We start from the raw sequence: 13,411 nt of genomic DNA, 5'->3' as shown, positions 1-13,411 counted from the left end.
TTTGCCTTCAGTGATTCAGGCATCCATCTGTCACATGCAGAGAACTATTATTTTATGACTCTTTGTACTGATGTGAACTACATCAAGCCCATTCAGGGATAACAGCACAGCTTCTATTAAAGCAAAGAGAAGAAAATGGCTCTAGGAAGTCACTGCAGCTGGGAAACAAGGAAGTCTCCCACATTTACAGGTCAGCACCATGCCTCAGTATCTAGCAGCTTAAAAATCTCAATCTTTGTGCCAAATTACTGCAAAACACTTGAAATATGGGCACTGAATATTTTTACTTTGCAATTATGGAACCACATAAGCTTGATCATCCATTTATAGATTTCAGAAAGCTTATCAGAAAGACAATTTAGATTTAGTGGCAACTAAGGTAACTGCTGGAATTCAAGCAATTGTGGCACGGTTTAAAATCCTGACAGAAAGAGTAAGATTTGTTTTTCTGCGTTCAAATTAAACTAGCAAAGTTGTTTTTAAAAGGATTGTACTTAGAACTGTGGGACAAGATAATGAACTTCTAGACTGTATTCTAAATAGAAGATTGATACAACTGTTATGAAAGGGAGTACAGAGGAATTTTTAAGAACAAAGACAGGAGATTTTAAAGTTCTGCATGAAAGTATTTAATCAAATAAGCAACAACACTTGAATGCCTGCTGCACTCTGCTCTAAAGATGAGATGCCACAACAATTCACCAGTTCCCAGTTAACTATCACTTCTTGTTCATGGATAAAAGCCTTAGAAACTTCATCTTCTACTACATTTTCATAAACTGCCCTTCATTTTGCCAGAAGTTTTCTAGCAATGCTTATAGAGCTCCTGAATTTCTCTTCTACACTTCACCCAGAGAATACAGAAAACACGATGGTTTTTCAGTGATTAAAACACTCCAGATTAACCACAGTAACTTTTTCTTATGCCCTCTTCTGGCTATCCACTTCAGCTGATGTAAAAATACCAATTACCTAGAATACTAATTGGAAATTAACTTGCTTAAAGATATTAAAGATATTCTTGCAATGACTTAGCTACAGTGGAAGGAAACCCACATATTTAGTTTGCATCACTACTCCTCCCTTCAGCTGAAGAGAAACATTCAGTTAAAAAAATAATGAAGTCAAAATACTCCAACCTCAGAGCACATGAAGACACTCACTGAACTTTATGGGTTTCAAGCTGACTGTGAGTCAGACTCTACAAGAATCAAAACACCAGAACTAATAAACCGGGCATATAGCAAGAATACTTTCCTCCAGATTCAAATCAGCCTGAGTGCAAATCAGAAAAAAACCCCAAAACCCCAGAAGACACTCCCAATTTTTCAATACCATCACATATGAGAGATAAGCAGCTGCTGAAACACGAGTGCTAGCTATTTTAACAAGCTACCTCTTTTCTTATCTTCTCTGATTTACGGACGTCCTGTCGCAGAGCATCAATTTTCTGCATGCTCACTTCCAACTCTTCCTCTTTATCGCGAAGCTGCCGGGACAACTTCTGCTTTTGGGACCGCAGGTCTCCCATCCTCTCACTGAGCTCAGAGAACTCCTGCACAGCCAGCTTCCTTTGTTGGTGGGCATCCCTCAGTTCTTTGGACTGCATCTTTAATCTCTCTGAGGCTTCTACGAGTTGCTGGTTTAAAAAAAAATTACAATAAATAGAGTAATTTGAACACCCCATATTCTTTCCAAGAAGAAAAAAACTGGACCTACATAAGCCTGTCTTGACCACCTCACATAACTACAAAAGATTATTCCTAATTTTTAATTTACATAACTGTTTGGCTAAGCAGCTGCAATGACATACAAATACAGCCATTACTCTGCTTCTTGTGTGGCAGCTCTGAAACTACCTTTGGTGTCACAGAAGTCTTTCTCATAAATGTGACTACACAAGGACACCTCATTTCCAAATAACTTAATTTTGCATTACCACCATGTACCTGCACATTTGTAACCTTGTTTAAAGGAATGCTTTAGCAGACAGCAGACTTGGGAGAGACATCAAATACCCTGTACCAGCACCGAGAGGCTGCAGCAAATGTGAAATGTTTCAGAAAACTGAGGAAGATTCCTTAAAACAAACTGTGAAGCCCTTAATACTTTAACTGAAAGTATAAAAACTATTTCCTTTCAGAAATTAGTTAACAAAAATTAACAGGAAAAAAATACAAACGGAATGTTCGACATAAAATCATTTGAGAGTGGGAGGAAAAGTAACAAAAAGAGTAGAACTACACAACAAAATAAACATATACTGACGAAGGGAATTCAAAAAATTTCTGCCATTAGTAGGAGCACGTCAGGAGGATTACTTCCCAAAAAGCATGTATTCAGACCAGAAGCAGCAGATCTGCCTTCTCTGCTACTCATACAATCTGGCAAATAACCCCTACCAGTGATTAAGAGACAGAAGAGACACTGTTAAATTCTAGTGTACAAGCAGCCCAGAGATTTTGGCCCACAGATTACTCTTAGAACTATATGAATGCTCAGGAATCATATGGCTGGTAGACTTGTGCAAAACTAATTATTCCAATACAGGTAGCTTTTTTTCTGTTATTATTGAAAGTGGTATGTAGTACATGCAAATCCCTGTTTACTTTACTGCAAATTATTTTGCTGACTTAAAAGTGAAATACTGCTAAATTTTAGGAAGCAAACAAAGGGATAATTTACACAGCAGCAAATAAACTCCGCGATTACATAAAAGTCATCACCAGCCTTAAGCAATAATTAACCTTTTGCTATAAAGAAGAGTAAATAGGCTTTTTCAATAAGCCCTGGTAATTTCTGTGCAAAGATCCTTTTCCCCTAAATAGACAGGTGTACCCAAACTGTCAGCAGCAGGCCTGGTGTCATGTAAACTGAACCAAGGTCAGAAACCCCAGAATTCTGCCAGGGACGCCAGCCAGGTATCTGCTGGGTCTGTGTCCTCTCTCATCATTCCCTGGAACTGGAAGAATGAAGGAGAACAACACTTGTATTCCTGATCCCTTAACAACTCACCCCAAAGCTCTGAAGCCTCTGTTGATTGCCCTCAGACTTCTATTGAAATGGTTAAGAATCATTAAACAGCTTAATTAAAACCGTTCTTTAGGTGTTTGTTTCATCTAGCAGAACACATTTGAAGTAAGAAGCCCATCAACTTCCAAAAAAGAAAGTGTGATACTCTGGAAAGCTACTGTACTGCTAAATAGGTTCCCTAACATCTCAGCATAGATTTAAAAAGCAGCATTTAAAACACAATTGCAATCACAACGTACATGTTCTAGAACTACTTTACATTTTAAAATGTTTCTGCCTTTGGATCAATACCTTATGAAGGTCCTCCTTTTCTTGCCTCAGTACTCTGCACTGTTTTTCTAGTCCTTTCAACTTGTGAATGGAGTCTTCATGCTCTTGTCGAAAAGCCACTGCATCTGCAAGCTGTGCTTCCAGTTTACTTATATCTGTAGATTAATACATATTTAAAGGTAACTGGTCCCAAATAAATACCAATAAAACAAGTCACATTATTCACGCAAATTGGCATCACTTCGCTCAGAAAAACAGCTTCTTTCCCATTCCCACCATTTTAGACTGTTTAAAGTAACTTTGGGGCACTCATAATAATTTTATTTTTCTCAGCCCCTTAAAGAAATTCTCCCAAAGATTGTGATCTATAAGCGAAAAAGCCTTAGCATAAGGCTTTGTTTTGCTTTTGAGGAACACAACTTCTAGCCCTTGAAAATATCAAAGTAAACTCCAATTCCAGTTCTAGTAATGTGTTTCCTAAATAGTTTTCATTATGCAACAAAAAGGCTACAGTCGTTAGTGCATCCAGCAAGACAGGCAAGGACTATTTCTTTTCTAGACTAGGTAAGAACTAATAAATAGCCTGGGAAGGAAATACCATCCAGCACAAGGCAAGCTGGAGACTCAACTGCCCATATTCCTGGCAGTTTGTTCGCTCCTTACTTTCAAAGAAAAATAAACAAATTTTATTTGAAATTACTGGTTTTAAGTGCAAAAATCCCAACATAGCCACCTTTATACACTTCTGCTCAATCTTACCAATTCTAAAAAAATGAACTGCAATTCTCTGTTTTTATTTACTACTTCTAAACAAATAAATAAGAAATTTCACAGGGAATAACTGCCTCACTCAAGTTCCCAAGATCCCAAGCACTGCTGTTAATGCTCGAAGTATTATTCCTTTCCTCACTTCAGAACAAACTTCCTCCCACCCTACATGAACCAATGCTATTTCTTTTTAAATCAAAGAGTTTATATTTACCAGGACATCACTGGTTGAAGAACTAGATAAACCTGAACCCTTTGCAGAAGTAGAACCTTAGTCTAACTATTGTGATGCAAACCTGATTTCAGAATATGCAAGAATTGGGTTTTTTTTGGAAGGAGAATCTATGTAGGAGAGTAGAGCTGATTTTTGCAGTGTATATACCTACAGAAAGGGTGTATTGTCAAATGAAATGGGGAAAAATATTTTTTAAAAAATCAGCATCAGCAACTCAGCATCTGAACTCACACTATACAGGCCTCTATAAAACTCCCAGCCAAGTCATTAGGATTCAAAACTACCATTTTGTTTATCACTGATTCCCACTTAAAAATTAGGTGCGAACAGGAGGTTTGCATGGATAAACTAACAGCATTGTCAAGCAACAGATTTTCAGTGATATGGGTGAGTCAGTCTTCCCTCAGGACAGATGCCAGTATTTGTTTTTCTGCAACGCTCAGTGCTTCCTAATTAATGCCTCACCAAACAGAAACACAAAGGGAGCAGGAGCTCAGAAATATTTAAATGTGAACTACTATTACACATTCTCCCTTCTACTCCTTTATGTTACTAAAGAGCAACCAGACTGCTATTTCACCCGCCTCAAAGTAAAACCTCTCCAACACAATACTCCTCCGAAAACAGAGGAGTCAGAGAACAGGATCTCCTGAGATTTTTAGGGAAACAAATACCACACAAAATAAATTTAACTAAATCTATCCACACAATCCATCACACAAAGATGGACCTCCCATGCTAGTATGTGCTATCAAGCCAAGCAAGTGGAAGAACTGGCTACACGCTCATCTAGAAAAAACTGAAATGCCTCTTAATATTGAACATGGCTTTAAAAAACCCTTTGTTTTTTAAATACCTCAAGAACATTAATTCTACTTATTGCAAAAAAAATTGCATTACTATAATTACCATGCCAGAGGCTTACCTGTTAATTTGTTCTTCAACCGTTCAATTTCTTCATTTAATTTTTTAATCTCCTTATCACGACCTGTATTTGCTGTAACACACACTGGACCTTGGAGGTTCTGCACTGTCTCTGTTGATTCTTAAAATCCGAACAGAAAGGAAAAGATTTTCAATAAAATATATTCCAATGAGCAGAACTAAGAATTCAAACAAATATATACCACTGACCTTGCAGTTTTCTGTTCAAATCCTGCTTTTCTTGCTCTAATTTCCGTATTTTCTTTTCATAACCTTCTATTTGTGAAGTGTTCTTTAAGTCTCGCTGTACATCCGTATCTTTGGTTACAGTGTCAGACTGCAGCACACTCTTTAAAGTGCCTCTATCAGATAAAGAGCTGAAAAGAAATACATCAGTTAGGACACTTTAATAAATACTCACAGTGGTCTATAGCTGTGACATGCTGGGATTCCACCAAATACGCACCTTAAATTTACAAGAACAATTAGTGCAGTAATTGTTACTGCAGAGACAATTCTCAGGGTAAAGTTATTATTTCCCAGCTACCGCATACGCTGCTGTAAAATTAAGATACCTGCATGCAGGATTTCAATAATGCAGATACACCTCCACAAACTGCCTAAATGATTGAAAATGTTAACTCTCTCATGCTACAGGTTACTAGTACCTGGCAGGAAAGGAAGCAGGTAAGTGTACTGAGATAGCTGTACTGAGATAGCTGAGGGACAACTCCAAAAGTTTAGTTTAAAGCATGGCAAAGATGGATTTAAGTTAAGGCACATAATCGCATTATGAAAAGGATGACATGCTTGTTTTGGTTTCATGGGGTAACAAATCCATGCAAGGAGAAATAAGAAAATAACTAACAGGGCAGAATACCTTAATATCAGAGACAAGCATATGTTTGAGAGATCTCTGAAGTCAGATGGAGGCCATTTCAAAGATATACAAAGTGAGCCACTTTGTCCATGCTCAAAACCCTCTCTGTTAACTTGTTCTACCAGCAGGACAGTGGACCAATGAGATAAACCTGAACAGCTCCTGGCAGGTGTTCAGCATGGACAAGACTTGCTCGCAGCCTCTCAATGAAGAAACTTCAATTGACACATCTAGTCCCTTAACTTTCTGTCATTTCAAATAGATAAAATATTAAATACAAAAGCACCTAATCTTGGTAAACACAACCAAAATATCTTCAGACATTTGAAATAAAAACAAGGGATAAAAGTTAAGCCACAGGTTCACCTATGGACATACACTTTTCTACATGTTTATGAAAATGAGAATTCCCAGGAATTAGCTGCATATGGGGAACAAGTTCAATGAAGAAGATATCCTTTGCTTACCTATCAGTGGTGTAAGTAAACCCAACGAATGGTAAATGCAATCCAGAAAAGCCTGTGTGAGAACTTGGGGGCACCACTTCCTGCATGAAAACAACGTGCATGAAAACCCAAGAGGGAACCCATACAGAGTCAAAGACATTTGATTGAGTCTCAACAGCTAAAAGAGAGATAGCTAAAGGAAAGATTTTCCTTCATACACCGACTGACAATTGGCAGTTATGCTCCACTGCCCCTGGACAAACTTTATTTCAGATTAGCTCGCCTAATATAATGACTTGAATTTCGGAGCCTCTTGAACTGGCACTTGAAAGGGCAGCATTTCAACAAGTTCAAAGCACAATGCAGCCAGTAAAAGGAAACCCGAAATTTCAAGTTCCTAATTAAAACTGACCTGGCACCAAAATGCATGCTGTTAGTCTTAGTGTTTTAGTTACTGTCAGACATGTAATCAAAAAACATGCCAAAAGCTCTTCATTCCATGGAATACAAGCTGGTGAACAAATTACTACAAAAGCTCTCTACTCCTCCTGACCCATTTGTAAACTACTAGACAACAGAAATAGAGGAGTTCCAATGTTCCCTATTCCAAGAACCAACCTCCTGGTTCTTAAGTGAGTGGGGAAGTAGCAGGATGAGTCCTCTCACTTGGACATCTGTGCTTGCAAACGGCATGGAGAATATATGTGTCTTTCTAAAGACAGATTTTTTTTGTTCACCTTTGAAAAGGAATAAATGCAAATACTAGCTCCCTGTAAAGGTAAACTGAAAGGGCATCTAAGGGACTTTTTTCCCCACCTAAATATGTTTTAACTTTGACCATGTAACAGTAATACATTTTGGCAAGCGCTACCACTTAGAAAAGCAGCTCACAATTTCTGATAAACCAAAATGCCAAAGAGATTAAATACTTAAATTTTTTGCATTTGAAGTGACTTGTTCCTCATCTCTTACTTTATTTATTTTGAAATCAGTTCTCAATACTACCTTGCAGTGCCAGCAAGATTGCATACTTCCATCAGTAATATTTAAAAACAAAGACTCACTGGATTTCTTAGTACATCATCATCTACATCAAAGTTTGAGGTGTCAGAAGGACTGCTAACTTCTGGAATGTAAGGTGCTTCTAGGTTTCGGATGTTATCCCAATTAAGTCCTTCAAAAAACGCATGAGACTTAAAATCCTCTATTCCATTCTGTCCCAGTCTACGCTCCCTGCTGCAGATCAGTCGCTGAATAAGATCTTTTGCTTCTTCAGATACATCTGTAACATGGGATGGAAACTGAAACCGTTCCTAGACAACAAAACAAATTGAGAATTTTTTAGAGAAGGAATTAATTTCAAAACTTTCAGTTGTAGTTTCAAAAAAACATGCTAAATTACACCAATAAAACTGAAAATGAATAGTCAGATACTGTTCTAGTTACAGTGAGCAATGACAGAGCACAATTCAATACATTCAGTGACAGACTTTTTGTCTTAAATTGGATTTCAAGGACAAGAAATCATTTTTCAATTTCTTTAATACAGATCTGTTTGATCTGTGATTGCAGTAACTTTGCAAGAAAAAGCGAACTTTTTTTTAAGACATACCAAAATTTTTACAGACTACAATATAATAAAGGTCATATAATAAAGGCAGACCCTCACTGGTATTCTTAGTCAGAGGTCCACTGATCCTCCTGGAGATGCACTGCTTGAGACTAAATTAATTTCAACTCTTAAAACCCCATCATGGTAGTCAATTCTTTACCAAATGCTGTCATATTTAAAAATGTATTTTTCTGATTTATAGGTTAAATACCTGTTGTTCTTACCAAAAGATAATCTACATTTAAAAAATATATATATTATCATAAACAAACATAAGATCTAAAAATTGTAATTACCACTAATGACTGAAATTACTCTTGATTGAAAAAGCTGGGAAAACTTTATTTGCATTTTAGAGTGTTACTACTATTACTAAATAGTCAAGAAAGGTTTTGGGGAGTTTTTTGGTTGGTTGATGAGGATGGCGTTTGTTCTTGGTTTGTTTGTTTGTTTTCCAGTAAAAGACAATAGCATATTTTTAAGTATTGCAGAATCATAGAATGTTTGAGTTGGAAGGAACCAGAAAGATCATCCTTTCAATCCCCCTTTCCTGGGCAGGGATGCCACCCACTATATCAGCTTGCTGATGTGCATATGGATATACATTAAAATAGATATATATCCATGCATTTTAATACAACTTTTCAAGTTTAAAAATGAGATTATTAAGGACTAAATGATCATAAATGAAATTCGACTTTAAAACTTCAAATGAAAAGCATACAATCATATTGATTGTGTGTCCAAAATGAGATTAAAATATTAAGTTTGCAAGACACCAGCTTCAAATTTCCTCCCGTTTAGCTCAAGAGCCAGGCAGCCAGAGTTTACACTGGTTACAGTAGCAATCATTAGGTCATTGAAGGAATTAAAGATAGAGAGAGCTTAATATTCATCACAGCAAGGGTGTCAGCTCTGGCAAGGATTTCATGTCCTACCACTTCATGATCCTATCATCCCATCCTATCATTTCATACCCTATCCCTGCTTCACTGTGAGAGCCCAGCACTGTAAACCCCAGTAAGCTGCACTCACCCAGGGAGAAGAAAATGCAATAACACACCCTATGCAACAGCTTCTGGCTACCTAGGGGAAATAAGCACATAAACATGTCCTTCTAATACAGCTCTTGCAATGACACCATGGACTGGTTTATTCTCACTCTCTAATGTTCAAAATGCACAAGTTCCAATACCTCCCTACCACTCTGACCCTGGACAAACCCCCTGACCGCATGTTCTTCATGCAGCTCAAGTTCACAGTTTGCAACCCACTGCCACTCCAGGCAACTCCTCCCAAACTCAGGCTCTTCATGCAGCTCCTGTCTACACTGGTTGACTTGCCTGTTGCCTTTTTGGTACTGCTATCAGTGTGACAGAAAATGTGCACAGCTGTGTAAATAATGCATTACTTCATTTCTCCTGCACAGTCCAGAAGAAACTTTGATTGAGCCTAAGACAAGAGTAGATTTTAATTTTGATTTTGTGATGATTACTTATACTTTCCAACAAGAAAATCAGCATTTAGAGAAAAATTTCAAGTCGTCAAAAATTGACATTCTGCAGTTCAGAGAAGCAGGCATTCCTAAAACCTGAACCAACAAACCTACACAACATGGATCAAAACCACTGTGAAAATGCAAAGAACTACCATCACTTCAGTACCTTTAAGTGGTAAGTTTCTCTGTAAACACTACAAACTCAGAACACATGAGATTTAATACAGCTCTTACTTCATGATTCATAATCTTCCCATAGGTTTCCACTAGTGACTCTGCATAGAAGGGTGTTTCACCATACAGCATTTCATACATGCAGACACCCAGGGACCACCAGTCACATTCAGGTCCATATTTCCCCATTCCATCTTCCATTGCTTGCAGTATCTCAGGAGAGATGTAGTCAGGAGTACCCACTGCTACTGATGACTGTACCTTAAAAATAAGGCAAACATAATTCTCGTAAGTTTTCAGTTTCTCTCAGCAACTTTTTTACTCAAACACTAATATTTCTGACAAACAGAGACACCAGGACATGATTCTGGAGAAGGACAAGATTTATAAATTCACAGCAACATAACAAAGAAAATACTAAGAAAGTAATAAAGACTGCAAAGATGAAGTTCTATTCTACTAAAACATAAAATCAGTTGATATGTTTTATTCTGAACACAGTAGAAACCCAAAAGAATCACAGCAATTGTGAAAGCAGAAAGACAAAATGTATTTTGCCTTTGTGTCTGTTTATACTTTAAAACTGCAATTGGCTGTCAGAAGTTGAAATGAAAAATGAGTAAGTAGGGAGATCAAGTCCTACCCCTGAATTTTACAGTTTCATTTGAAGATCACTGAAGAAGTTTCCTGGATAAGTTTTATTATGTCAGAAATCAGTCAAATGTTTATTGCCTGATGTACAACTGGATGCACTACAGGAGTAAGGTGGGGAAATTACCCTGTGCATGAGCAGTAGGGATGCCCTCAACATCAGGGCAGCACAGCTCTAATCTCTAGGAATATGTTCTCAATTCTAATGGCTCCTTCATTTTGCATTTTAATATGGTAAAGCTCTGACAGGCATTTTATGCCTAGGGAACATCACCAAGATGTGAGTTTGTGCCAAAACCAGTGAATGATGCTGCATGCCATACTTTGGCAGGGCTGGCACCCCTGGAAGCGTCCTAAATGAGGCAAAACAAACAAAACCTGTCACAAGTAATTTAGCTTTTAGAGGTATATCCAATCTGCTGCACAAGATGGCCAATTACCATCATGTTGCTGTTCAATTTGTCAAAGGCATACAAAACAAACTGCTTATTAATTATAGAATCTAAACAATCATTTAGGTTGGAAAAGACCTTTAAGATCATTATGTTCAGCTGTTAACTGAGCACTGCCAAGTCCACCTAAACGACGTCCCCAAATGCCACATCTGCATGTCTTTTTGATACCTACAGGGATGGTGACTCCACATTTGCAGGTGCCTAACTGGTGTAGCTGGTCAGTGACCCTTCCCCCCTGGACTGAAATGGTCATTAGAAGAAAAACTGAAAAATATAGCAAACGATAACTTTAAAGGTTAGCAGCCGCTAAAAAAAGGAGGTGAAGATGTCAAAAATGCCTTTAAGTATGCTGAGTTATACTGTACCCTAAATTTTTAGCATGTCAGAAAGTCCACAATCTATCACATCCCTGATGCACACTGATAATGTCTAATCTCTTTAAAACCAACAACTCACTTATAAGGTCCCACTCTCAGCGACCCAAATAAATTTTGCTTCATACATACTGTGCCATCTTCACTCATTTTCAGACAGGACCCAAAGTCTGCCAGTCGTATGTGGCCATTCATGTCCAAAAGAACATTATCAGGCTTTATGTCCCTGTTACAATAGAAAAAAGTGAAAAGATTTAAACATACAGTATTAGCTCTGCTTGTAAAGATTAATCTTGCATCAAAATAACACAGAATTTTACCCACTGATGTAAACTCTTTTTATGGTACTATTTATGGCTCTCTCCTCCTGACCAACCTTAAACCCACCAGTTTTCTTGCATCATAAAATCTGTATTTCTTTTCAAATGTGAAATCCCAGATGCCACTACATGTGTTTAAAAATTAGAGAAAATTGTACAACACCTTCAGCCTAATCTTTGAGGAGGAGATGACAATTACTAGTAGTAAACAAAAATAAGGTGCTCTTATACACCTTGCTACAGATGCGGAAGCTGATAATGTCTGATTTTTAATGTGCTGAATTCCAGTTTCACACTTATGGAAACTTGTGAGAAAAACTGTGATAGGTTTGACAAAGGGTCCCCATATGTGTAAAAATTCTGTCAACGATACATTTTTCCAACACAAACTTGAATTAACCTTTTTTAACCAAGGGCTAATGCTCTGAAATTCATTTCTAAAATGTCACTAATACTGCTGCTCATTAGCAGTATTAATACAAAATAATAAATGTTAATCTATGCTTGTCAACATTAAATTTAAATGCATATTTACTTGTGATAATACACAAAAATATGTGCTGAGAAAATTGGACTATGTCGTTATGCTTGCCCAACAAATTAATTAGCAATTCTGTATTGTTTAACTTATTCTATACATTTCAGCTCCAGATATTGTCAATGTTCCCTTACAGTCCCACAACCACAAGTCAAGCTTGGTAGTTGCAGGGGACTATGAAAACTAGCATACAACTATACACTAATTTGTTTGTTTGTTTTTTAAAGAACTGCTCACAGCGCCACTTGCAGCATGAGCCAATATCTGTTTGGCGTACAGCTCTCACTTTCCTCAGGGACCAGTACTGCTGTTCAGAAAGGCTTAATGCCCCCTCTCTGAGCTCCACTTTCTCCTATCTACAGCTAACAGGTCATATAAGCCTTTAAAGGGTCCTTGAAACCCTCTCCAGAGCAATCATGCTTCCTCCTAATCCATTCCAGTTGCCAAGCAGTAATTTCTTGGGCATTGGCACATGTCCTTTTCACAGCACGTGTTTTGGCCACAGAACTACATACTCCTATTGCCACAACAGACCTTCATTCAGCCCCATGAAAAGATGTAGCTGCTCACTAAGTCAGGCCACTTTCCTTGGAAATCAGTGTAATGGTGCCTCTGGTGAAATTCTCCGAGGCTGTAACATTTATAAATCCCCAAATATTGTCCACATTTACTCACAGGAGTTTTAGAGAGTTCAAATATCTTTTCTTTTAAATTTTTAAAACAGCAATCAAAGTGCAAACAAAAGAAGAGTTCAAAGCATTGTAGCTGAGAATTCCCTATGCTTTTTAAACTTTTAATTGTACAGCTACTACCAACCACAACCTAAGTTTACTTGATGGTAGCCACTGATTCAAAATATACATCTTGTGTGCAAAAACAATTAGACCAGCACATGCCCACTGATTACAAAACTTGTTTGAGAATGACCTCAGGTAAGCAAATGCACTGATGTGATCATGGGCTTACTGTGCATAAATTCTGCAGAATGTCTAAACATCTGTAGTAAGTTCAAACCATTTCAAACAGCTTCAAACTTCTAGGATGGCTTGGACAAAGGCTGATAAATATTTATTAAGTGAATTGAGAATAAGTCAAGAGCCGTGATTAAAAATAGAAGAGTCAGTAAAAGGTTGACCAGATAAATGTCACTGCTTCTGATATCCATCTATCAAAACTTGATATTTAAAATATAATAGCTTATACAGCTATTACACAGTATACTGTAAGCATGCA

The 13,411-nt window shown here is 37.4% G+C and overlaps 1 protein-coding gene across 13 annotated transcripts in view; it reads right to left on the bottom strand.

The window, feature by feature from the left end:
- Window positions 1-13,411, bottom strand: part of CDC42BPB (CDC42 binding protein kinase beta) — a 92,885-nt gene that overhangs the window by 31,495 nt on the left and 47,979 nt on the right. For all 13 annotated transcript variants that reach the window (XR_014852429.1, XM_085061301.1, XM_085061302.1 and 10 more), the window contains exons 6-13: window positions 11,453-11,546; window positions 9,901-10,101; window positions 7,621-7,869; window positions 6,578-6,657; window positions 5,441-5,607; window positions 5,232-5,351; window positions 3,325-3,458; window positions 1,397-1,639 (exon numbers count right to left, since the gene is read on the bottom strand). Coding sequence is in view for 12 of the 13 variants with exons in the window: in XM_085061301.1 (XP_084917427.1) it covers window positions 1,397-1,639; window positions 3,325-3,458; window positions 5,232-5,351; window positions 5,441-5,607; window positions 6,578-6,657; window positions 7,621-7,869; window positions 9,901-10,101; window positions 11,453-11,546 (1,288 nt within the window). In the remaining variant the exon portion in view is untranslated. The remainder of the gene's footprint in view (window positions 1-1,396; window positions 1,640-3,324; window positions 3,459-5,231; window positions 5,352-5,440; window positions 5,608-6,577; window positions 6,658-7,620; window positions 7,870-9,900; window positions 10,102-11,452; window positions 11,547-13,411) is intronic.

Source organism: Lichenostomus cassidix, chromosome 5 (assembly GCF_008360975.1).
Source record: "Lichenostomus cassidix isolate B80296 chromosome 5, HeHo_3.0, whole genome shotgun sequence".
NCBI lineage: Eukaryota > Metazoa > Chordata > Aves > Passeriformes > Meliphagidae > Lichenostomus > Lichenostomus cassidix.
The sequence above is the reverse complement of the archived record's forward strand: the minus strand, read 5'-3'. Positions and strand labels throughout refer to the sequence as shown.